At 46.8% G+C, this 25,640-nt stretch overlaps 1 protein-coding gene and 1 pseudogene across 2 annotated transcripts; both read left to right on the forward strand.

Moving 5' to 3' along the window:
- Positions 1-1,129: 1,129 nt before the first annotated feature.
- KRT19 (keratin 19) lies at positions 1,130-7,434 on the forward strand. Of its 2 annotated transcripts, none has more exons than XM_036755939.1 (7): positions 1,130-1,219; positions 1,762-2,309; positions 5,335-5,417; positions 5,694-5,850; positions 6,317-6,478; positions 6,616-6,741; positions 7,006-7,434. In XM_036755939.1, exons 2-7 carry the CDS (start codon positions 1,890-1,892, stop codon positions 7,261-7,263), a joined length of 1,206 nt encoding a protein of 401 aa, XP_036611834.1. In that variant the 5' UTR covers positions 1,130-1,219; positions 1,762-1,889; the 3' UTR covers positions 7,264-7,434. The 2 variants fall into 2 exon arrangements, with proteins under 2 accessions (XP_036611834.1, XP_036611835.1); XM_036755940.1 differs by having other exon boundaries at positions 1,154-1,219; positions 1,714-2,309.
- A 7,652-nt stretch (positions 7,435-15,086) lies between these two features.
- On the forward strand, positions 15,087-21,866 carry LOC118847459 (annotated as a pseudogene).
- The last annotated feature ends 3,774 nt before the right edge of the window (positions 21,867-25,640 follow it).

Raw genomic sequence — 25,640 nt, forward strand, 5'->3', positions numbered from 1 at the left:
ACATCTATAGCTTGACCTTTGGATTGAACAGGATAACTTTGGGAATCAATACATGATAATTCTGTGGTTACAAGATGTGTTTACACAAGAAAATTTCTTCAGAGGTCAGCCTGTCCTTGTGATGAGGAAAGAGAGTTTGTTTTACTGGGACCCACTCAGGAGGTGTTGCTAGGCATAGTGTCCTTGGGCTGGGAAGAAAATCAGGGATAGTGTTTTGAAGCTAGGGAGAAATATGATCTTGGAATTGGGGTCGAAGCACAAGCACCCCATCACCAGGGCTAAAAGGAGCCTGAGAAACTGGGAATTTAGGAATTTAGGTCTTGTTCCCTGGAAGGAAGAGGTGCTCAATAGGAAGGATATAATCCTTGGAGATAATGAAATGGAGTTAAAGAACCTAGTTTTAAGTGGAGATGGGGGTGGGGGAGACAATTCGAATGGCCTCTGTGTTTTCTCATTCCAAGACTCCTTGTCCTCAGCCTTCTTGTGAAGAAGGGGCAGCTCTGACCCCCACCAGGGCCCGAAAAGGTGGCTATGGTAACTATCTGACCAGCAAATTTTTCAGTACCTTTCACTAGGGGCTTGGCTCAGGGAGAGATAAGGGAAGGAATGACTCATCCATGGTGCCAGAAGGTTTCAGGCAGCTGTAGCCTTTGTGAAAGGGCCAGCAGCCCTTGCCCAGCACCCCCCAGCTTCACTCCACAGACTGGACTCCTCAGATCTCTGCCCCATTTCTCCTCTCCCCACCTCCCCCCCTTCTACACACCTTCTGGGTTCTTACAAAGAAGCTTTTCTTTAATCTAAATGGATTGGGAGTTGGCTTGGGAGGGGGAGAGGGAGTGGTTCTCGTTATTGGGAGCCCAGTAAGGTGTGCCTGGGCAGGGAAACTGTTAGCTTGGGACAATTTGGGGGATGGGGGTGAGTGTGGGAGCAGGGCCAGAAGGATTTTCTTGTTGGAAAGCAGTCTAGTCCTGAGTTGGAATTTGGGTGACAGTGGGATGAGGAATTTCACACATTCTGGAAAAGGCCAATGGATTTCAAATCCAACGATGGGGGATCAAATCCTGGTTTTATCATTAACTGCCTCTGTGACTTTAGGCCTCCCTTTCATCATCTGTAAAAAAGCAAGACTGGACTACAGGATTTCTGAAGTCTGGAATGGTTACTCTCCCCTACCCAAGGACCAGCATGAATAGAAGGGGGATTTCCAAAACTTGAAGTGGTGGGTCTGGGGCCATGGGAGTGTTGGGAAGGGGAGCTGGGTGTTAGTGTTATTTAAAGAGGAGGGTCCTGTGGTCTGGAGGGGCTGGGAAAGAGGGTTCCCAACTGCATCACATTGGGCTGAGTAAAGATTGCTCAGGGAACAGCCCAGCACCCTCCTGCAGCTGGCTCCAGGTGTAGTGCCCAGAGCAGTCCCTCATGGGCCTGGCAATGGTATAAGGTGGGGCGGCTTTGTCTCCAGGGAATAGCAGGAACTGTGTGGTTCAGGTCAGACCTCTCCCCACCCTCCCCTGCCCCTCTCCATTGTACCTTTTCTTCAGTGGGGGCAGAGAAAGAGGAGGCTCTGGGTATGGGGGATCTGAGAGGGGGATGGAGGGCAGATGGGAATGGGAGGGGCATGGGGGTGGTGGTGGTGAGGGGGGGTTGGAGGGGTGTTCTGGGTGTGTCTGCCTGGGACTGACCAATGGGGAAAGGGCCCATGTTTGCACTCTGCAGCCAGGAAATTCCTCAGGGCTCAGATATCGCCTCTGACACCACCCATAGACCCCAGCAATAAAAAGAGGCAGGTGAGGCCCTCTGCACTTTCTGCTCTAAACTTCGGAGCATTCAGTTCCCCAGCAGCCTCCAGCTATCCTCCAGAGTCCCAGCCTCTATCCTCCCGGGCCATCACCATGACTTCCTACAGCTACCGCCAGTCGTCCTCCACCTCCACCCTGGGGCTGGGGAGCAACAAAGTTGCGCCCTTTGGGAGCGGGTTTTTCCGGGCGCCCAGCATCCACGGAGGCTCTGGAGGCCGGGGCGTGTCCGTGTCCCGCTTTGCCTCCTCGAGCCTGAGTGGGGGCTATGGCGGCGGCAGCAGCAGTTACAGCTTGGGCTATGGGGGAGCCGACGGGCTCCTGGCGGGCAACGAGAAAATCACCATGCAGAACCTCAACGACCGTCTGGCCTCCTACCTGGACAAGGTGCGCGCCTTGGAGGAGGCCAACACTGACCTGGAGGTCAAGATCCGGGACTGGTACCAGAAGCAGGGCCCTGGACCCGCCCGAGACTATAGCGCCTACATGAAGACTATCGAGGACCTCCGAGATAAGGTAAGGGGTGGGGGGGGGGGTGGTAAGGCACTCAACTGTGCAGGGGATGGGCACTGAGGCCAGGGGACTGCCCAGCCCTGGAGTACCTGCACCTGCTGCTGCTGGCACGGGGCTGGCCAGGGAGGAAGGTGTGGTCTCTAGGGAACCTGGGGAAGGAGCTGGTTGGTAGCCACACCCAGGTACCCTGCTTCCCGGCCCCTGGAGCAACTCTGGAGAGGGAGGAGAGCCAGAGAGGGAAACTGGAGCAAAAAGCAATCTTAGAGGGCCCCCTGGCTCGAGGTAGCAAACATTTATTAAGCATCTATGATGTACAAATTGAATGGCACGGCATAGAGAGCCAGAAAAGCCTGGATGCAAGCCTGGTTTCTGACACATACTGTCTGTGTGACCCTGGGAGAGTCACAACTTGGTGACCCCCATCCCTCAAGTATAAACTTCAGAGTGGGTGCTTTGTGCTGGCAGAGGGGAATCTCTCCACCATTAGTGCAGTCCTAGGCCTGTTTTCTTTTAAAGGCAAAAGGGGTTGAAAGAAAAAAGAAGACAAGTTTTCCCCTTTTTACAGACAGAAACTGGGGCCTTAAGAGGGGCAATTATTTGTTGTGGGAAGGTAGTAGTGCCTTGAGGTAGGTCTCAGGTCAGCAGCTAAGGACAATCAAGGGCAAACAGTAAAAGCTTTTTCTGTCTTCAGTGTGAACTACTAGGCCCTAGGGGCCCAAAAAGTTTGAACTGGCTGTCCCATGCTCTCCAGGAGTTTACAATCTAACCCTTTTGTAGGCTGTACCTATGTGCAAAGTGAATGATTCTATGGTGATGAGGAGGACCAATAATCATAGTCCTTGCTAATCTCCCTGCGCTTCCCACCTCCTCCCTAAAGCCTAAATACCCAATGGACATTAGGATCCGGAGGATCCTAGGATTCTGAGGCTCTGATTGGAGGTTCGAGCCTCCATCCTACCATACTCTTTCCCTTCTCTCTCATCTCCATTGGAATAGGGATCATTTATTTCAATGTATTTGAATGTTCCCTAACCTAGTACCTGTGTCTGGGACACAGCAGGTGACTAATAAGTGCTTATTGATGGATTGATCATTGTTCCAAGGTGTCCCTGGTCAGAGTTGCATAGCAGTTGGGGAAAGAGTCTTGCCCATTGGGTGGGAAGGTCTCTGCCAGAGTTCTTTCCTGTGGAGTCTGGTGGTGTGCGGTGCAAGACTTACAGGGTCTTTATTATTTTATGGTATCAGTGAATAGGGAGGGGAAGAGGAAAATCTGCAGTAGCCCTGTTTCCAGACTCTTACCATGACCTCTGCTAGCCCAAGTGCCCCCTGAAGCTTCTGTGGGAAGAACTGTGTGGGATGCTCCTTTGTCTTGGAGCTGCTAAAATTGACAACAATCATGACCATTGTAGGCATGAGTTACACAGTTCTTACTGTGCGCTAAGCACGGTTACAAATATTGTCTCATTTGATCCTCATAACGACCCTGGCAGGTAGGTGCTGATAATCCTCCTCATTTTAGAGATAAGGAAAGTGAACTAAAGTGACTCGGCCAGGGTCACACACCTAGGCTGGATTTGAACTTAGGTTTCCTAACTCCAGTCCCAGTGTTGTGTTCTCTGTATCTAGTGCCTCCCCTTATTGTCCCTTTGTTGTGCTTGGCCCTGTGCTCCTCTGTTCTCTTCCTTAAAGGTCCTAGGAAAGGAAGCTGGTACCACAAGGCAGAACTCCCCATTCTTAGAACCAAAGACTGTGGAAATTAGAAAGCCCCTTGTTTCTGCCTCCTCATTTTGTATAACTGAGACCCAGAGAAAGTGAACTTATCCAAAGTCCCACAGTTAGTTAACGGCAGTTGGCCCTGAAGAAATATTGTCAGTGTTATTGAGTTACCTATATCCGGAAATTGTGGGATCTGGGGAATGAGCTCAGACCGGCTTTCTTCAAAACCCTGGGAGTGCCTCAGGACTCAGGGCATCCTGGGCAAAGGTATCTGAAACTTCTACGTGACTTCTCTGGTGATCTTGTAAGTCTTTCTCACTGGTTCCTTGGGTCTCTATATTCAATCCTGAGGTTCCTAGAGTCCTCCCCATCCCTACTCTCAGCATCCTTGAAGGATGGAACACTTTTTATAATTGTATTGATCCCAGTGTGTATATTCGTAGTGTGAAAACCCTGTCTACCAGTTCAGATTAGGAAGTGCCCTGAAATTGCAGGAGTTGCCTGATGGCACTGAGACTAATTTGAGAGTAAGTAATTTGCTCAGGGTCACACAGTTAGTATGCAGGGGACATGGAAATCAAACCCATATTCCTGACTCTGAGACCCGTTCTCCATTTTCTAAACCAGGCTGTCTCTTGTGAGCATTTAAAGCAAGGAAGTCAAGTATATTGAAATACTGTTCGTATACATATGTGTGTATATATATACGTTATTTTGATTCTATTAGACATATATGACACATGTGTGCATATATAAATATACATACACATACATATGTATACATATATACATACACATACATATATAAATATATACCTATGCACATATATACATATATCTCTCTCTGAAGGTTCTTAACCTGAGGTCTGTGAACTTTAGGATTTTTACTATTTCATGCTATCACTCACCAGGGAGATACATATGTACATATATATATAAATCAAGCTCATACGCCTCAGGTTAAGAGCCCTAAATCTAGTCCACTTCCCTCATTTTACAGTTGAACAAACTGAGGGAGCAGAGAGAAGTGACTTGTTTCAGAGAACAGCAAATCAGTGGCAGAATTAGGACAAACATAGCCTGATCCTTAATCCTATGCTCTAACCACTGTACCACACTCTCTTCTCTACCCACCGTAGGATTTCCCCCCATGGCACATCTCTCACCTCTGACTTAATTTAGCCTGAGCCCTGTCAGCTCTGGCCTATTGGATGAGCAGTCTTGGAGCTGGCAGTGTGATTTCTCTGTGCTTGCTTTGATTGGGCTAGGCAATGCCTGCAGGCTCAATCTGTGACCATTTTCTGTCTTACAGATTCTTGGTGCCACCATTGAGAACTCAAAGATTGTTCTGCAAATTGACAATGCCCGGCTGGCTGCAGATGACTTCCGAACCAAGTGAGTGCCTCTGCTGCTCAGGGGTGGGTGCAGGGAGCCCCAAACTGTGCAGGTGAGAGGGATGCCAGGTACCTCCTGGGTTTTTCTGTCCAAGGGAGCAGGGGCTGAGGCAGGTCTTCTACCACCCTTCATGCAAGATTATCCTCCATGACTGCTGACCTCTATGAGAGCAGGGAGGCCCCTGGCACACTGGGGTGGGTGATGTCACTTCTTGGATACAGAATTAGCACTCCTCTCCTCCCCCTTCCTACTTACTGTACCTGTTCCCTTTGAAAGGTTTGAGACTGAGCAGGCCCTTCGTCTCAGTGTGGAGGCAGATATCAATGGCCTTCGCAGAGTGCTAGATGAGTTGACCCTGGCCAGGGCTGACCTGGAGATGCAGATTGAAGGCTTGAAGGAGGAGCTGGCCTATCTCAAGAAGAACCATGAAGAGGTAAGGGCAGGCCCAGGCCAAGAGGTCTCTGAACCCTTGCCCTACACCCCATCCACTGAAATTTCTTGGCATGCTAGGTACCTAGTCTCCCTTCCCAGGGGCTGGTAATTCCTCTCAGAATACATTTTAAAAGTCCTCAGTTTTTCAAGGCCCCTTTCCTTTTATGATTATACACTCTGAACAACCCTAAGCACCATCAAGGAAAGAGATAGAGAATCATGGATGGTAGTGAATTCAGGAAGAATATATGGAAACTGAGGCTAGACAGTAGATTAGATTTACCCTGAAACACCAGTAGTATGATATAGTAGGAGGAAAGCTCTGAATCTGAAGATAGCAGATCTGAATTTGAATCCTGTTTTGTCACCTAAGAGTTAGCTAGAGGGAATTTCGGGAGGCCCCAACCAACATCTCCCCCCTGCCAAAGGCTAGCCAGCTGAATGTAGTTCCTTGTGTGTCTCTGCAGGAAATAAGTGCTCTGAGTGGGCAGGTGGGTGGCCAGGTTAGCGTGGAGGTGGACTCGGCACCAGGCATCGACTTGGCCAAGATCCTGAATGACATGAGAAGCCAGTATGAGGCCCTGGTTGAGAAGAACAGGAGTGATGCTGAAGCTTGGTTCACCAGCAAGGTAAAGATGAATTTGGGGGGAAAAGGAGGGTGTTGTGTGGGAGAAGAGGTCTTGACTTGGCAGCATTAAGGTCTGGGTTGTTTATTCCCCTGAAAGTTCTACCTCAAAAAGTCACCCCCCAGTCTTCCTCATTTCAGACAGATGAACTGAACCGAGAAGTTGCTGTCAACAAGGAACAACTCCAGACCAGCAAGACTGAAGTCACCGACCTCCGGAGGACCCTTCAGGGGCTAGAGATCGAGCTGCAGTCTCAGCTCAGCATGGTATGTAGAGGTTTCACTCTTGGGTGATGGACACACAGTACTGACTCCTGGAAAGGATGCTTTCCAGTGATACCTAAGCCTGAGGCAGGGCTGGATTCTCTAAGCTGATCTTTCCATCACTTGCTCTTAAACCAGTAACGCTGGGGCCCCAGGCTGTGCCCATGTCTCCATGGTCACTTCTTTTGTTGGAGTTGGTATGGTGAAAGAAAACTTTCCAGCAATCCCTTCTCAATGTTCCTTCTCTCCCTTCTTCTCCCTCTTTAGAAAGCTGCTCTGGAAGGCACGCTGGCAGAAACAGAGGCCCGCTATGGGGCGCAGCTGTCCCAGATCCAGGCCCTCATCAGCAGCATTGAGGCCCAGTTGAGTGACATCCGAGCAGACACAGAGCGCCAGAACCAGGAATACCTGCTCCTCATGGATATCAAGAGTCGGCTGGAGCGGGAGATTGCTACCTACCGAAGCCTACTGGAGGGTCATGATGCCCATGACAACAGTATACCCACAACCCAGAAAGCCCTCTGAGTCGCAGGAGGCTCCTGGGCATGGAGAGTCCTGGTTACAGGGCCCTCTGAGGGGGGAGTGAGAAAGGAGCCAGGTGAGGACTCCCACATTGGAGGGTGTCTGGGTGGGAGAGGGTAGCACCCTGGATGTATTCCCATGTCCTCCCTAATAAAACTTGTGACATTGAGGAAATAGTGTTTGGTTTAGTTTCTTTGAGGGCATAGAGATGGGCGTGGCCTTAACCCCTATTGGTATCTCCCTCTTTCAAATGTCCTTTTTCCTTCTCTTTCTCTGTGTTTCCTCCTTCTTCCTTTTTTCCCTTCCCCCTAACCTTCTCTCTTCACTTTTTTCCTTCCTCTTCTTACTTTTCTCTTCTCTCTCCTCCTGTTTTCCTCCCTCTTTTCTCCTGTCTCCCTTCTGCTTCATTCTTTTTCACCACCTTCCTTCTTTCAGGAGTGTTCACAGTCCCTGGGCTTAGGAGTGATTTCTATGGAGACCTGTAAGATCTTCCCATTACTGTGTCCTGAGCCAGGCAGAAGACAAGAGTGCTTTGGCCATACTGCTCGTCCCCTCCCATCAGGCTTTGGAATGTTTTCTATAGCATATTGGGACTGGTAGTGGGAGTGTTCCTGCCTTGGAGCCAGTCCCCCCGCTCCTGTTCCTCTCACCCAGTACCCCACATTGTTCATATGGATTTGTTTCCTGCTTTTATTTTTTATAGTCCATAAAGATCATTTGCGGGGTCTGACAAGTGCAACTCAGTTTAATAAGCATTAAGTGCAAGGCAAGGTGCTAATTGATTCTGTGGATTTATTTTGTCAGACTTGTGACTTCCTCAGTGTGAGGAGTACCCAGTGTGGAAACTCCCTTCACTGGTGTAGGTTGGAAATTTGTCCATAACGTAGCCTAAGAGAGCTCCCTCAGGCACTGAGGGGTTAAATTTTGTGCTCTTCATCTGTGCCAAAGGTTGTATTTGAACTTTACTCCAAAACAGGTTCACTTATTCATTGCACTGTTGCCTTTTATAAGCTGAGGTTGCAAAGGCAAAAATTAAAAAGAAAGAATCCAAACAACTTTCTGGCCCCAGGTATTCAACTGGAAGTATTGGCTATGGGATATAATAGGTAAAGGGAGAAGTAAATATAAGCTAATTTGAAGAGTGGTTGAATAGTACCTAGGAAAATGGGGACAGGCTTCCTGTAGAAGCTGGTACCTCAGCAGAATCTTAAAGAAAGGGATTTTCAGGGACAGAAAGGTAGAGGAAATGCATCTGGGGGATGGGGGTCAGCAGGTACAAAGGCACCTGTTGAGATGGGAGATATGAGGTGGAATGCTGAGTTCAGCCAATGAGCTTGTCCGTTCCCCTGGAAGGTGGGTGCATGAAAGGAACCAATGTGAGATAAAGCTGGGAAGTGCTGGCTGGAGCCAGATTGTGAAGGGTTTTAAATGTCAGGTTGATGAGTTTGGGAGTCAATAGTGGCCTATTGAAGCTTCTTCATCAAGAGGATGACATGGTGTGATGTGTGCTTCAGGAAGATTATGTTGGCAGCTATGTGGAGGCATCAGAGGGAGAGAGAAACCAATTTGGAGAGTCCTGCAGTTGTCCAGAATAGAGGTGATGAGGGCTGGAACAAGTGTATTGGTTTTGTGAGTGGAGAGAACTGAAAAGATAGGCAACAGACAAGCATTTATTAAGCACCTACTCTTTGTAGGGGCACTCTGTTAAGCCCTAGGTATACCAAGAAAGACACAAATAGCTCCTTCTCTTATAAAGTATATGTTCTCATGCGTGAGGAGACATGCAAATACCTGTGTATATCAGGATATATTCTGAGTAGGTGGAAGTATCTTCGAGGAGAAGGCACTAGCAGCTGGGGTTACGGAGAGTTTTTGGGTATAGAGATGACTAAGCTTGGCAGCTGATTAAGTATAGGAGTGAGGGAGAGAAAAGAAATACAATTAGGCCAACACACCAGATTAGAGGGTTAAAAAAGGTAGCCCTGGTCCCCCAGGGAACTTTGTGGTGCATGGCCAAGCATAGACAGGCTGGAGGCCTTCGAGGGGCTTGTATACCATAGATGAAGTTTGAAAATTTTGCCCCCATATGTTATTGTTCTTTGTAGGTAGTGCCACAGAGATGAAAGTTTTATGGCATTAACGACATGACCTTGTAAAATGAGAGATTAAAAAGTGTCCTTTGTTCTTCCCTGCCCTTTTTGGGGGTGTGTTCTCCACCACCACCCTCTTCTGTGGGGTGTCCTGGAGTGCTGCCAACATGGGCTACCTCTAATTAAGAGTAGAGGTTTAGTTCAGCATTCGGGAAATATGCCCTATAACTTGGCTCCCAACACGCAGCATCCGGGTGGGAAAGGTACTTCCAGATTAGGGAGAACTAGGATCTCTGCTCTTTACAAACCCCCAGTCTCCCAGCCAGTCTCTCAGCCTAGAACCCCTGGTAGGATCTAGATGCTTTCCTAACAACTGAAGGTTCCTAATCCAACCCCTCCCAGGCCCCTGGACTGAGGTCTGGGCCTAATGCCAGCTGAGGAATACAGAAATACTAGCTTCCTGATACAAAGTGCCCCTGCTGGGGCAGCATTCTGTACCCATAGTTTGTAACTATGTTTCCAAGTAACAGTATCAATTGGGGTGAATAAAAGAAGACATTTCCCCCTGTTTGGAAGGTGCAGGCTAAGTCAGAGCTGCTCTGTCTCTTTGGCCTTGGAGAGGACAATGCAGGGTGGGGAGAAAGGAAGGAGAGAGACTAAGAGAGTCTCTAGCTCCCTCCTGGAGCTATTTAGAAAACTAGCCAATCAACCAAGCAACAGATCCATTAATGCAGTAATCAGAGAACCTATCTGAGATTTAGAAACTGTTATTATCAGTCCTGTCAGTCTTTGGGATGCTCCTTGAGGTTTTCTTAAGTGGTTTTCTATTTCTTTCTCCAGTTCATTTTACAGATGAGCAAAGTGAGGCCAAGAGGGTTGAGTGACTTGCCCAGGGTCACACAATAAGAGTCTGAGTCTGGATTTGAACTTAGGAAGAATCGTCTTCCTGACTGCAGTTCTGGCATTTTATGCATTGTGACAGCTGAGTTCCTCTCAATTGTTTTTCCCCCTGTGTACAGAGACAGCTTCAAAGTAGGAGTCCTTCCTCTGCACTCTTTAGCTCTCTTTTCCCTGACTTGTCCTTTCTTCTCTTTCTCCATTGGTCCCTCATTCTTCCAAGATAAATTCTCAGAAAACCACCTTGGGCCTTGAGCCAGACAAGACTGTGCTGTTTAGGCTGCAACTGTTAGGTTTTTACCCATCAGTCCCTTTTCCCTGGACACCCTGGTTCTAGGCTATGACACCACAGATACTCTCCTCTCACCCACCTGTTACCTCCAGTTATGTGTCTCCAGGGGTGTGGTTTGCGTAAACCTAGAGGCAGGGTAGGGGTTTGGGAAACAGGGCTCCAGAGTGGGAGAAGTGTAGCTCTGTGTGTGTGTGTGTGTGTGTGTGTGTGTGTGTGTGTGTGTGTATTTGAGTGTGTTGACGGTAGGCCCAGATTTATTGAACTGCCCCAGATCTGTAAGACCTGAGTCAGCATTGGGAAAGCAGATTCAGAAGGTACTTGGTGACAGAAATAGAAGCCTCAGAAGCAGCATACTAAAGACGGAAGGAAGTTGTCACTGTCAGGAGGCCTGAGGTCAGGGGACCCAGTTGGCTTTAATTAGGCAGCCAGGCTCCAGAGGGTCTGCCGGGCATGTCGTGTAATTTTCCATGGAGAGGGGCACCTTCTTAGTAGCTATGAAAGGGTCTGGGACTGGAGCCTAGCCTGGGCCAAAGGAATTTTGATTGTCTTCTACTTTTAGCCTTTGGAATTGGGGGGAGTGGTTCTCCTCCAGGAATTTGCTGGTTAACTTTTAATATTCTGAGAAAAAATGTTCACAATATACTTTTAAGTTTAATTTGCAATATTAACATTTTCTTACTTTCTTAAATATAATATAAAATAATATATAGTATAAGATGTAAATATAAAATAATATGTAAATATAATATAAAGAAAACAATTCTTTTTTTTGTAGATTTCCTGATGTCTGGTGTCAATGTTCGTACTGAAAATTTAGCAATAGGTTTTCTGCAGCAGGTTTGAGCTGGCTCCAGTATAATGCGGGCTCCTGCCTCTGCCCCAGTCACAGAACCTCACCCAGACCTTGAACACAAAGCAGCTGTTTTTCAGGGAGACTAGCATCTTTGGATTTGGGGGAACAAAGTTTTCCACCCCTCCTCCCTTGGGAAAAGGGGAAATTGTCCTTCCTTGTATCCCCTTACAGAGGCTCTCCCAGGCCTGAGAGAGGGGATCTATTTAAGAGAAGCCGAAGGGTGCAGAGAAAAAGCCTGGGCAGGGGTCCAGTCCTACTTCCTCCCAGGGCCCAGAGAGAGATGTGAGTGTTATGATTGCTGGTCCTATGACATCTGTGGAAACTTTACTGAGCTCCTCCTGATCCTGAGTTGGATTACTTTTCTTTCCCTACCAGAGACCCTGCCCTATCCCCCTCTCACTTACAATATGCCACTGTTTTGTTCTCTTCATTTCAAAAAGGAAAAACACAGAGCAAGTCCTGGTTGGTGGAAGAGCCTGGCTGTCCCTTTTCTTTCCTGCCCTGAAATCTGTGGTGAGATGGATGGGACAATAAAAACAGTCCTAGGCACCCACCCTCCTCTTCTGGGGCAGAGGGAATGGAGTAGAATGTGCAACCTACCCATACTCCAAGCAGCCCCTGCCAAGTGTTTGTCTTCTTCTATCAGGAGATCCTTATAGATTCCATTCATGAAACATTTATTAAACACCTACTGTAGTCCAGGTGCTGTGTCAGGCACAAAGAAAAAAAATGAAACAATCTGTACCCTCAAGAAGGTTACTTTCTCCTTTGCGTGTGTGTAAATGTAATATGCCAAGAGTTTGATACAGTATAAGGATATTTATTCTGTTATTAAGAGAGCGGGGGTCCACATCTTGCCTCTGACACTATATGCTTGACTTTCAGTAGGTCTCTTAATCTCCTTGGGCCTCAGTTTCTCCATCTGTAAACTGAGGGGGGGCTGGCCTAGGTGGTCCCCAACTTCCTTCCAGCACTAGAGCTATGATCCGGTGTACAGATCAGGACCAACACACCTTACTTTGTAATCCTAGTGCTTCCATTGTGCCTGGTACATACTAAGTGCTTAATTATGCTTATTGATTCACTGAATGGCCACAGACAGGTGACTACTCTCAGGTGCTGGGCTTGCCTTGTGCTTTGTATCAGAAAGCCAAAAACTAAACCTCCTGACCAATGAGCATGGGTGTTTCCCCAGGACCCCAGCATCTTGGAATCTCAGCATCCCAGCATTCCAGCACCCAGGCATCCCAGCTGGGTATCTGCTTATGGAAGCCAATCCAGTTGCTCCTGGCCCTATTGGGAGCCCTCTGAGCAGCTGGAGAAGGGATGAGAAACCAGGAAGAGGCCAGAGCGTGGCTCCAAGGGTCCACCAGGGTTAGTGAAAGATCATAGATTTCAACAATAGTAATGATAAGTTTTGTGAAATATTTATTTATATTACCTCATTTGATCCTCACAAGAACCCTATGAAGTAGTTGCTATTATTGTCCCCATTTTATGGGTGGAGAAACTGAGGCTAAGAGAGCTTGGGTGACTCACCTAGGGTCACATGGGCTAGTAAGTGTCTGAGGCAGGATTGGAACTCAGGTTTTTCTGACTCCAAGTCCAGAGAGATGATAATGTTGTGGAGGCTAAAAAATTCCCTCCTTTGCCTGTATAGGGCCATGAATGTCCGTAGGGAACTCTCCTTCTGTCACTCCTCTCCCTCCAAGTAAGGATACTTCCCAAGCTTTTCAGCTCTTGAGAGAGCAAACAGCAGTTAAGTTGAGCCTGGTAGGTATTGACATGCCTCTGGGGAGTGGGGAGGAGGGAGGCAGGGGCTTTCTGGAACAAGTCCCAGGGTTATCTCTGGGTGGTTTGCCTCAACCAGTCCACAGAGCAAGCAGATTTCAGTGATATGTTCAGTTGGCAGATGGCAGGTGCTCAGTCAGTCTCTTGTCAGCCTGGGGGCTGTTTTACATCACCTGGAATACCAGTGTCAGTGGGGGACTGGGAAAAGGGTGAGAGATTACGTTGGTGATGCAGGACTGGGAGCTTTTGGACTCCATTGTGCTGTATGACCTGTCAGCTTTGCTCTTTCAATTCTGAGACGTGGATGAAGAAAACAAGCAGGAGCAGAATTTTGGTCTGAGACATGGGAGATGTCAGTCTGTTATTAGAGCTCTCTCTCTGTCTCTGTCTCTCTCTCTCTCTCTCTCTCTCTCTCTCTCTCTGTCTCTGTCTCTCTCACTCTCTCTCTCTCTCTCACTCTGTCTCTCTCTCACTCTCTCTTACTCACTCACTCTCTCTCTCTGTCTCTCTTTCTCTCTCCATCACCATATTATATATACACATATATATTCATATTTATCAATATATCACTTAGAGTTTTTTACAGAGCTTTACATGTTATCTCATTTGAACCTTAGGACAACCCTGGGAAGTGGGTGCTATCATTATTCTCATTTTTAGAGATGAAGAAAGGGAAGCACAGAGAGGCTGTGACTTGCCCAGGGTCACACAGCCAGTAAGTGTCTGAGGCCAGACTTGTACCCAGGTCTCCCTGACTTCAAATCCAGCACTGTATTCACTTTATCCACATAGCTGCCTAAATCCTTAACCCAAACTCTCCTTGACTCTTCCCTGATCTGTAGCCCTCACTCCATCATTGTTTCTATATATTTTTAAATACTTTTATATGTGTATGTCATCTCCCCTGAGAGACCATAAGCTCCCCGAGGGAAGAGAAAGTCTCCTTTTCATCTTTGTATCCCCATTGACTAGCAGGGTGCTGACACATAGTAGGCTCTTAATAAATGCTTAGTGATCGATTGATTCTGAAGTGGCACTTTCTGGTGGCCATGTAGGCCTTAGGTAGGTCTGTCACCTTTCCTTTTCCCTTCCCATGTACCTTCTTTAGGGTGAAGTTGCCTTTCTGTTTTGCCCTGTACCAGGCCAAGTCCAGTGACTGTTGGTTTTTTAGACTAGTCTCCCCAAGTGCCAACAGAACGAAATGGAGACTGCACCAGCAGCTCTCAAAGAATGGGTAGGACAGAGCATTGGTGCCGGCTAGACCCAGAAACCCAAATGGTGCCAAGAGATTGAAGCTCCTAGCGGAGTGGGTATCAGAGAGAAACTCTGTACACAAAGAACAGGTTGTACACAAGAGGGTCTAAGCGTCTTAATGTGGGCAAAGCCACCCAGAACTTGTGGGAGTGGCAGAGTGTTCTATGTTATTTTTTTTCTTTTGGAGTGTGGAGTTAAGACTACAGTCCAAGTGTCAAAACCATGCCCTCCAGCAAAACATCATTAATTATGAATCATTTCTTTTGTTAAACAAAAAACTATGCATACAGAACTCACACACCTACATACCCACACTCATACCCACACCTATGCATACACTCACGCATGCATGCATGTATGCATGTGCATACACACACACACACACACACAAACACAACCCAACTCTACAGGACTCCTTGAGATATATGGTCAGATGTGTGCTTGTGCGTGTGTGGAATGATAACTGAGCTGGCTTCTTTTTGCGGGCGAGAGGAGAATCTGAGTGGTGAGGAATGGGGGGCGCGGTCACCTAGCACCCAAAGGAATCAGTATAAAAATAGCTCTAGCTTAGAAGTAAGATAGAGTTCTCCCTGATTCTCCTTAAAGTTCTCTTAATTCCTGACTGCTGAGGCTGGGGGCTACTGAAGCCATGAACACTACCCTGCTTCAGAGCTCTTCTATCTATGGGGGTGGCTTTGGTAGGGGCTCCACTGGGAAGCCTCTTTCCTGGCTGGTGGGGGATATGGAGGAGGAAGTTTCCTCAGGAGAGGTGGTGGTGGTGGGATTTCTGCATCCCCATCTAGGTTTGTCTCCTCTGGGTTGGTGGGAGGCTATGGTGATGGCCTGAGTTACGACTTTGGTGGAGAAGCTGATGGTGGTGTCAGTGGAGGGGTTTGTGGAAGATATAGAGGAGGCTTTGGTGGTAACTTTGACTTGGGTGGTAGAAATGGTGACCTCCTGTCTGGTAACAAGAAAACCACCATGCCAAATCTCAATACCTGCCTGGTATCCTACTTGGAGAAAGTCCAGGCTCTGGAGGAGACCAATACTGACCTTGAGATTCAGATCCGAGCCTGGCATCTGAAGCAAAGTCCCACTAACCTGGAGTGGAATTACAGCCCCTATTTGGATACCATCGAGGAGCTCCTTGAAGAGGTAAGGCCTTGAGCTGGACAGAGATGACATTCAACCAGGGGACTAGTTGAGCCACCCATTTTCTGCTTTTAGAGTTACTGATGACACAAAGAAATTATTTTAGGTTCAGACAATGATTGTCTTGTACATGAGGCATCTCAAGACATGGGAGCTGCTTATCAACTGGCAAAAGCTAGGGATATTTGCTCTGATTAGCAGCATGGGAACACATAGGGTGTGCTATTCGTTCCTTACGACTGAGAGCACAGTTAGAATAGAGGACCCACCAGGACAGAAAAAGCAAAGTTTCAGCTTGGTCATTTTCTGTAACAAGGTGCCTTGGCTCTGTCTGCTGACTTTTCCTTGAAGGGAAGGAATGGTGGGTGGGCACATAACTGGAGCTAACAGGAAATGAAGGGGTGCACGGATCCCCTGTGGCAACAGCTCACAGAAAGAGGGATCTGGGTTCCAGTCAATCAGTTAGTCAGTCAATAAACATTGACTAAGTACCTTCTATGCAGAAGCATTGTGCTAAGTGCTGGGGGTACAATAAATGGCAAAGGATGGTCCTAGTTCTAAGGCTAATGAGAAGGCCCTTTTCTTAGGGTGCTTTCCTCATGCCAGCTCTGTGAGTATGGTAGTATAAATAACAGCTCCATACTACAGTTGGAGAATGTCAGGGCCCTGACAGTCATTTGTCTATCCTCATATGTTTAGTAAATTCCTAAGTCATATCTGAACCCAGATCTCCTGACTCTAAGCCATGCTATATTTCAGATGAGGAAGCTGGACTAGATCAGGGGTTTCTTAACCTGGGGTCTGTGGAAAGATTTTATATGGTACCTGAACTTGGATGGGAAAAAATTAAATATTAGTTCATTCTAATTCTTTTCCTTTGCCACCTTTCATATTTCATTTTATGCTTTTAAAACATTGTTCTCAGAAGCGGTCCATAGGCTCCACCAGGCTGCCCACATGGTGCCATCCATTGATGCCCAAAAGGTTAAGAACTCCTGCCCTAGACTGTCTCTAAGGGCTTCTCCACCTCCGACATTCTGATACCTCTGGTATTCCACAGGCAGTGTAAACTGGGTTAAGTAAAATGGAGAGATTAGAATTAGGAGCTCTGTTTATTGTTAAGACTTCTCATCCCACCTATCACCAATCATGCTTAAACTCCTTATTCTCTAGCCTCCTAGCTAGATACCTTTCCTGGCTCAGTCAAGGATTCCTGAAAGCAACCTTACCTCTCTCAAATTCTTATGTGCATAGTTGGGGTGAGGTGCCTGGCTCTGCACCTTGTGGGGGAGGGAGGGGAGAAGGATCTATGCAGGATTGCTATGTAGGGGCTGAAGCTAGATCTGGGCAGCCTCTGTCAGAAGGACTAGTGCTCATAGCTAAGGGAAATGCCTGGGGGAGAGGGCTGGAAAGGCCCCACAGGAGACAACAGAGGGGATCTCCAGGGAGCTTCTGGTTCCTCCTCTTTGTAGGTCCAGGAAGCCAACTTTGAAAACTTTTGGATCCTCTTGGAGCTTGACAATTCTCAGCAGGCTGCTAATAACTTCAGACTCAAGTCAGCTTATGATCGTTTTTTTTTTAATTCTCCCTGTCTCCATTCCTCTCTCCTTCCCTCCCACTTTCCCTCCTTCCTTCCCTCCCTCCTCCTCCTCTCTGTCTTCATTTTTCTCTCCCTCTTTTTCTTTCTTCTTCATTCATTCCCTCTCTCCATCTCTCCTTCCCTTTCCCTTATCTGGCCAAAGCTCTCCTGCGAAGAAATTCAACTGCTCCACTTTTTCTGGTTCTGAACTTTTTCTTAATCTCCCAGGTATGAGAGTGAGTTGAGACAACATTAGAGTCTGGAGTCTGACATGGATAACCTGCGCACGACAACTGTTGAGCTGGCTCTGGCCAAGGATTATCTGGAGGGGCGAATTGATAACTTGCAAGAGGAGCTGGACTACCTCAAGAGGAACCTTAAAGAGGTGAGAGGAAAGCAGAAGGCAGGCAGAAGAATGGACTGAAGCCTGTTAAGCCTTCATCTTGTGGGAGCCTGGGTTTAGATTTAGGTAGAAGGGAGCTTAGAGACCCTTCAGGACAACTTGCCCAAAGTCACATGGGTAGTAATTGGCAGAATTAGGATTTGAACACTGGACCTTTAATCCAGTTTTTCCTCGCTGTCCAGGACTGCATGTAAGTGAGCCGGGGGATGATCTACAGGACAACAGGGCAGTTTCTGGGGGGTTCATTTCACCCAGTTTCCTGCACCAGCCTCCACCTGGAGGAAGAGCTCAGCTTCTCAGGAATGTAGCCACAGTTTATGTCCAAACAGAGAGATTTGGAGGATCAGGGCAGAAGTTATAATTCAAGGCTTCCCTCAGGTCCCAGCAGAAGATTTATACCTAGACTTGCTCATTTCTCCTTCTCCCTAAGCCAACAAGAATGGAATGAGGGTGGCCAGTACTGCTAGGTCACTGGAATAGGAAATAACCTTGGGTAAACCACTCTGTTTCAGTTCCTCCCTCTGCAAACTTAGTCCCCTCCCCATTCTTCCTTTCCCTGTTCCTAAAAGTCAGGGCTAGAAGCATGCTGGCCTATCTGCGTTCTTCTTTCCATCCCTTCAAGAAATGGGCCAGGTCAGTGTGGAGATGGAGGCAGCCCTGGGGGTGGACCTGACCCTTGTGCTTTCTGAGATGCCGAGAAGAGTCGTCGAGATGCTGAGGCCTAGTTCTTTTGCAAGGTGAATCTATGTGCAAGACTCCCTCCTTGAGACACCCAGTGCTTCCTTGGTGTTTTCTTGGGATCCTATTGCCTCTGGGAGCCACCATCGGGTTGAGACTCATCCATCTTTGTGGGACCCTTACAAACTGAAGAACTGAACAAAGAGGTGGCTTCCAGCACTGAAATGATCCCGGGCAGCAAGACTGAGGTCACTGACCTGAGGCGCACACTCCAGGGGTTGGAGATCAAGCTGCAGTCCCAGTTCAGCATGGTAGGCACTCCCTTCCTCCCCCAGACTCCTTGCTCCTGCCTCCCTGCTGGGTCAGACCCTTTTCATGCTTTACTCTCCAATGCTTCCTCAGAAAGCTGGGCTGGAGAGCTCCTTGGCAGATGCAGGGCAGCCATGCTACTCAACTGCAGCAGATGCAGGGGCTGATTAGGACCATTGAGACCCAGCTGAGTGAGCTCCACAATGAGATGGGATGTCAGAATGAGCAGTACAAGATGCTCTTGGACATCAAGACCCGGCTGGAGCAGGAGATCACCACATACCGCAACCTGCTGGAGGGCCAGGACTCCAAGTAGGCAAAGGGCCTGGGGGCCACTCCCGAGAATGGGGACCATGCTCCTGGTGGAACCATCAGTGGGGTTGTGATTCCTTGTTAAAGGCAGGGGGGTTGAAGGGAACGAGTTTGGGAAACCAATCTAGAGAGTGATCGAATTTGGGGGAACTGGCTTTGATGATTCCAGCCCTTGGAGGGAAGACTTTTAGGATTGTAAAGCACTGGAACTTGAAAAGATTTGGTGCAACCCTCTCAATTTGCACATGAGGAAACTGAAACCCAGAAAGGTAAATGACTTGTCCAAGGCCATGCAGCTAGTAAATGTCTGAGGCAGGATCTGAGGTCAGCTTTTCCTGACTCCAAGTTCAGGACTCTATCCACTGGACCACCCAGCTTCCTCAGAGCTTGAAATGACTGCTGCTCTGCTCTTGCCCATGTGGACCTAGTAAGGAGAACATAACCACTTGTTCTCATTATCGGTTTGAATCTTGGCTTCTACATATACTTCCTTTATGAGTGTGTGCAAATTACATAATCTCTCTGTGCCTCAGTTTTCTCAACGATGAAATTAGAGAATTGGATTAAATGATCTCTACCAAGCTCCAAATCCTATGAATCAGCAAGTCATTTAGCACCCCTGAACCTTGGTTTCCTTATCTGTCAAATGGGATCAATAATAATCACATCACGTACGTCACAAGGAGAGAATGTAGCAGGTCAGCTTTAAAGAAAGTGTCTACACTGAACTTTATCCTTGGGGCACCTCACACAAGGCTTTGCCCATGGCAGGCAGTTCATAATTGTTGTATTGAATGGAATCTTCCCCTTTCTTCTTTTCTAGGCTGGTTGGCACCAGTACCAAAGAAGGTAAGAGAATTTGACTTGTCTGGCTTGGGGCAAGGGCCAGATGAAGTCTGGGGAATGTGGAGATGGCTATGGATTCTCTTCCCAGGAGCCTGAGAGGCAGAACATTGGAGACATCTTTATACCTGTTCACTGCAAATGGGATGCTCCCATTCTGATGCACATTTTCTTCCCCAATAAGCTGCTATTTCTCCTTCTGTTCCCCCCTCCTCCAAATGGGAGCTGCTCTTCCTCCCTCCTTTTCTCCTTCCCTCCCCCCCCCTTCCTTCCTTCCTTCTTTCCTTCCTTCCTTCCATATTTATTAAGTCTGTATCATACACAGGGAAAGGTGCTGGGCTGAACTGATGGGAACAGGACCAGATCTGTTCGTGAGATAGACAGACCTTCCAGTACTAAGGAGGTGACAGTCCCCTTGTACTTTTTTCCTGGTCAGGCATCAAAACTGGGGATTCTTAACTTGAGTTCCTTGACTTTGTTTTTAGAGTAATTTGATACTTGTATTTCAATGTAATGGGTTTCCTTTATAATCCCATGTATTTTATCTTATGCATTTAAGAACATTATTCCAAGAAGGACTTCCTAGACTTCACCAGAGTACCAAAGGGAATTGTGATACAAACGGGTTAAGAACACATTCTAAAAAGTGTTGATAAATTTTAATAACCAAGCTCCTCCCCCAATATATGTAGAAGACACACTCTTAAGTTTAATTTGCATTATTACATTTTCTGCATCACCTTCTTAAGTTAGGCAATTAAGAAAACAATAAATGAAGCCCTGTTTTATAGTTGACTGATTCCAGAGGTATGTGAGCACTCATACAGAAAGTTTAACAATCATCTCTCTGGAGTGGGTTCAAGCTGGCTCCAGCACGCCCTGTGTTGATTTAGCTGATTGTGTTCTGTTCTGGCCTTCACATTTTAGAAAGGATACTGCTATCCTGGAGGGTGTGCAGTGGAGATCAACCACTTTTGGGGTATGTTATAGAGGGGAGTTAGGTTGGACTGGATGGCTCCCAAGGTCCTTTCCAACTCTTAGATTCTGTGATCCATAAAGTTCCTTCCAACCCTAAAGGCCATCATTGGATGTATTGAAAACCAGGCATGAGGAAAGGACTGTCTAGGACTTGTACCATGACACAATTTCTATCATCCAATGAACTGACCAAGCTGTGTCCCTAGAATCCAACAGAGAGGCTGGCAAAAAGTCAATGTTTAATAAATACTTGTTGATAGGTTGCTGACAGTGGCTCAGCAACCTTATTTGCCATTTTTCATTAGCCTTTCAGTAGTACAACGGAATGAGCCTGGGCCTTGGATCAGAGAATGTGGGTTCAAATCCTGCCTCTGATGGTTACTCCTTGTTTGACCTTGAGCATGTTGCTTCTATTCCTTTTACCTCATTTTTCCTACCTATAAGATGAGAGTCTTGGATTAGAGAACCTCTGATGTCCCTTCCAGCTTAAAATCTATGATGATCTTATGAGTAAGACCAAGGCAGCCCAGAATATCCCAGTTTTATGGTCCAGCTCCCAAGCCATGTTTATCCCATCCCTTTTCCAGTTGCATTGTTCTTTGAGCCATCTCCAGTTGTCCTGGTCTATATCTTGCCCTGGACCCAGAAGACTTTGGGGGAGAAAGTGAGGCTGGTGACTTTGCACAGCCCTCCCTCACTCAAATCCAATTCACTTGCAAGTCATGGCATCATCTTCCTGATGTCCTGGCCCTCTTCAAGAACAAACGACCAGACAAAACCACCACCATAGCCATAAGCATTGTGCTAAGACCTCTGTACAGATTGAAGGATGGCTAAAGGCAGGGACTGTGTTATCTGTCTGTATCTCCCTCAGTGCCTTGCGTAGTATCGTATAGAGCAAGTGTGATGCAAACATTTAGTGAGCAAATGAATGATTTCATATCAGGGATGTTCTCAGAGTCTCCCTGCTCTCTCAGATCTGACCAAAGTCCTTGCCTGAATCTGGAGAAAGATGAGTTTTCCTGCTCATAGTAGTTTCCTCTTTCTACCTTTTTTCCCTCATAGGCTCCCTTAGTGGAGGAGGTGCTGGTGGTAGCAGTAGCAGCAGGGTCCGCATCACAATGGAAGAATCAGTGGATGGGAAGGTGGTTTCTTCCCCAAAAGGGGAAGTCTAAATCTTCACTATAGGAAAAAGAGAAAGTCTCTCACCTGCCTTGCTGAGAGCATGAGTAGGTACAGTGTGGAGGAGGATGGAACCTCCAGTGTTTGCCCTGGAATGGGTTGGGCAAGTAGGCCTGCCATGCCCTGTTCAGTGCTTTCTAGTGCTTCTTCTCATTTCTTCGCATTCTGTGGTACCCTACTTTTCGGCAGTATGTTCCTAGAGTAGAAGCTAGGGAAAGCAAGTATTGTGCGACCCATCCTAAACTGTGCTGTTTCTTTCTGTGAAATAAAGTTTTTCTTTCTTCTGTTTGCAAACCCTCTTTTGCTGTGGGTCCAGTATTTCTTGAGTTGGTACTCTTGGGGTTATGGAATCTAGCATGGGGCTAATGCCCAGTCTTCTCTCTCTTTCCCTTTTCCCAATCTTTACCAGCCTCTAATTCTTGGGGTTTTCCAGGGGCTTGGCCATATATGTTGCTGCCCAATGGAATGGTGTCTCCTCATTATTCCACGTAAAAGAGAGACACCTGGTGTAGAACATAGGGCTCTGGACTGAAAGGCAGGAAGACTTGGGCTCAAAGCCTGCCCCAGAGCCTTATGAACTACGTGATCTTGAACAAGTCATTAGGCTCCTGTAAGGTGTGTAACATGAGGCAATTGGACTCAGTGGTCTCTAAGATCCCTTCTAGCTCTCAGTCTAATGGTCTATTGCATATAACAGTGGTGGTATGGCACAGCAGATAAGACTCTGGACAGGTCTGAAGGAAGGCAGGTCTGAGTTCAAATTTCCACCTCTGAGACTTACATGCTGTGAGACCTAACTTTTCTCAGCCTCAGTTTCCTCATCTGTAAAATGAAGGGGTTGGATTCAGTGGTCTCTAGTGTCGCTTCCAGCTCTAAATGTCCAATCCTATGATCTGATGCATGTAAACAGAGGGGCAGTGTGACATGCCAGATAGAGTGGTGGATTTGGAGTTAGAGTGCTCTGTGTTCAGATTCTACTTCTGAGACTTGGTCATGCACGATCATGGGTTTATCTTCTCTGATCCTGTAACAACAATGCTACTTGCCACTACTGTGGCTATATAAGGCCAATAACACCAGCATGTAGGAGGTCTACTAGTACTGGTTTTTTCATCTGCTTTTTTAAGGAAAGCAACTTTAAGGCATTAACAATCTTACTTTAATTAAGCATACATATACTATTTATTTAGTTCAGGGTGAAAAGCCAGCACCCTGAACTTCAGAGAGAATATAAACAGAAATTACAAGCAGAAACTATATAAACAGAGCAAATATATACAAATCAACAGACAGGCTTCTATCTGTCTAAGACATTATATACATAGTTACCAGAGAGAGAAAAACAGCCACATCTGGGTTTTCAGAGTGGGGGTGGGTGGGTATGGGGGTGGTCCAATGGCTACTACCCAGAATCTTGTCTGGCCAAATCACAGGAACAGTCTTCCAGTGAGTGAGCCCCCAAAGCAAAACCTCACCTCCCGAAGTTCTGAGAGTTCAAGGTTCTCAATTCTCCATTCTGAGTTCAATGGCTATCCTCTGGATATATGCCCTTTTTCAGGGACTGAGGGCTTCACACCTTTCCAGGGCTTCACACCTCTAGTGACCTAATTAGCAAAAGGGTGTGGGTCTTCCTACAAAGAAAGGAAAAAGTCACTCAAAGGAACTTGATTGCCTTAGTGCTGAGAAGCACTCCAAAAGAAAAAACAGTACAGAGTCCCACTTCTCTTGCCCTTACCTAGCCCTAGGCAACTCTGCAATGGTGGCCATAGGTCCTTGATGTATTGGAATTACATATATGTATATAGCAAACCAATCCAGTATCTTTGTCAAGAAAACCCCAAGTGTGGTCACAAAGAGGTGGACACAACTGAATCACTAAACAACAAGAAGAAGGCTAATAAAGGGCTGCTGGAGTTGATTGTTCAAAGAAATGAGATGGTCAGAGATGGCTTTAGAAATATTAACTTGGCAGCTGTGTGTGGACATACATAGAGAGTTGAGGCAGGGAGAGCAAGTAGAAGGTTATTGTAACAGTCCAGGAAAGGGATGAAGAGGGTCTCAACTAGGAAGGTGGCTTTGTGAGTAGAGATAGGGGGACAGATGCTCTGAAAATAGGACCAAAGATTTGGCAACTGATTGATATGTAGAAGAGGAAGCCTGAGGAGTCAAGGGTGAGGACTTGGAAAAATGGTGGTGTCCTTGACCTTTGGAGGATGTGAATTGTCATCCTCCTGTCCATACTTCCAGGACCTATGATTTCCTGGTTTGTGAGAACTCCTTGTACCAGCAGATCTTAGAGCACCTATGATTTATTATCTTGGAGAGTTACCTGATGATTGAATGATTATTAGCCCAGGGTTTCATAGCTGTTCTCAGTGAAACAGATTTTGAATTCAGGTTTTCTGATTCCAGCATGTTATCCACAGCATGATAGGACCTATCATATTATTGGTGGTAATATCAATTCTCCTGACGAAGATCAGTGGATTTTCAAGTCCTCTCCCCCTTGTCTACCCCCATTGACTTCCTACATGGAAGGGAACTCCCTCCAATGAGATTTCCTTCCACCTTGGGGACTAGGACTTGTGTTCCATGCCTCTGCCCTCCAGGTTTTATGTCTCCATCCTCTAAGCTGTGACTGACCTCTTTCCTTTGAGGATGAAGGAAGACTTCCCTCCCTCTTAAGCCCTCTCCTCTTCCCCAACACTAATTCCTTCCTTAACTCCTCATCATTTCTCATCCCACTCCATATCCATTTTTTTTGCCAAGGCCTATTAATTTCGCCTTTTCAATATCTGTCCTATGTGCCTTCTTCTTTCCTCTGACATTTCCACTACCCTGGTGTAGGCCCTCATTACCTCACATGTGCATTACTTCAATAGCTTGCTGATTGGTCTGCTTGCCACAAATCTCTCTCTACTCTAGTCAATCTGCCCTTTAGCCACCAAAGTGATTTTCCAAAAGTGTGAGTCTGACCATGTCACCTCTCCTATCAATAAACTCCACTATCTACCTGTCACCTCCAGGATCAAATACAAAATCCTTTAGTGGGTGTTCTAAGTCCTTCATAACCTACCTCCCCTGCCCAAAATCCAGTCTTCTTTCATCTTACACCCCTCCTGCCCTTTGAGGAGGACTTCTTAAATCTTACTTCCCCAGTCTCTTTGATCTAGTGACACTGGCCTCTTGGAGGTTCCACAAACAAGACACTCCATCTCTCAGCTCCCCCATGCTTGGGATGTACTTGTTCCTCGTCTCTGCCTCTGGCTTCTTCAAGTTTCAGCTAAAATCTTATTTCTACAGGAAACCTTTCATGTCTTTTTAGTGTCTTCTCTCTATCAAGTATTTGTTTTCTTATCTGTCTCTTTTTGAGGCAATCAGTGTTAAGTGACTTGCTCAGGGTCACACAACTGTTAAGACCGAATTTGAACTCAGGGCCTCCTGACTTCAGGGCTGGCATTTTATCTGCTTCACCACCTAGCTGCTCCTTGGTTAAGTATTTCAATTTACCCTTCCCTATCTTGTTTATAGATCTCTTGCATGTTGTCTCTTCCCTTCCACCAAATTCCTTGAAAGCAAGGACGGTCTTTTATCTTTCTTTGTTTTCCCCAGCGTTTTGAATGGTGCTTAATAAATGCTTATTGACTGACTTCCCCTCAAACCTACCCCAAGTCCTTTCTCAATATTTCTTTCTCTATCTCAAGAGTCAGGAGATTTCAGCCACTAACCAGCTATGCACATTCCAAGAGACTCAATGACCCCTAAAT

Source organism: Trichosurus vulpecula, chromosome 4 (genome assembly GCF_011100635.1).
Source record: "Trichosurus vulpecula isolate mTriVul1 chromosome 4, mTriVul1.pri, whole genome shotgun sequence".
In the NCBI taxonomy this organism is placed as follows: Eukaryota; Metazoa; Chordata; class Mammalia; order Diprotodontia; family Phalangeridae; genus Trichosurus; species Trichosurus vulpecula.

What these genes read in the sequence shown, in the direction of transcription:
- KRT19 (XM_036755939.1), top strand. Translation starts at nt 1,890, where the DNA reads ATGACTTCCTACAGCTACCGCCAGTCGTCCTCCACCTCCACCCTGGGG. An exon ending in AAGCTTGGTTCACCAGCAAG is followed by an intron (nt 6,479 to 6,615) that starts GTAAAGATGAAT and finishes TCCTCATTTCAG; the next exon opens with ACAGATGAACTGAACCGAGA. An exon ending in TGCAGTCTCAGCTCAGCATG is followed by an intron (nt 6,742 to 7,005) that starts GTATGTAGAGGT and finishes CTCCCTCTTTAG; the next exon opens with AAAGCTGCTCTGGAAGGCAC.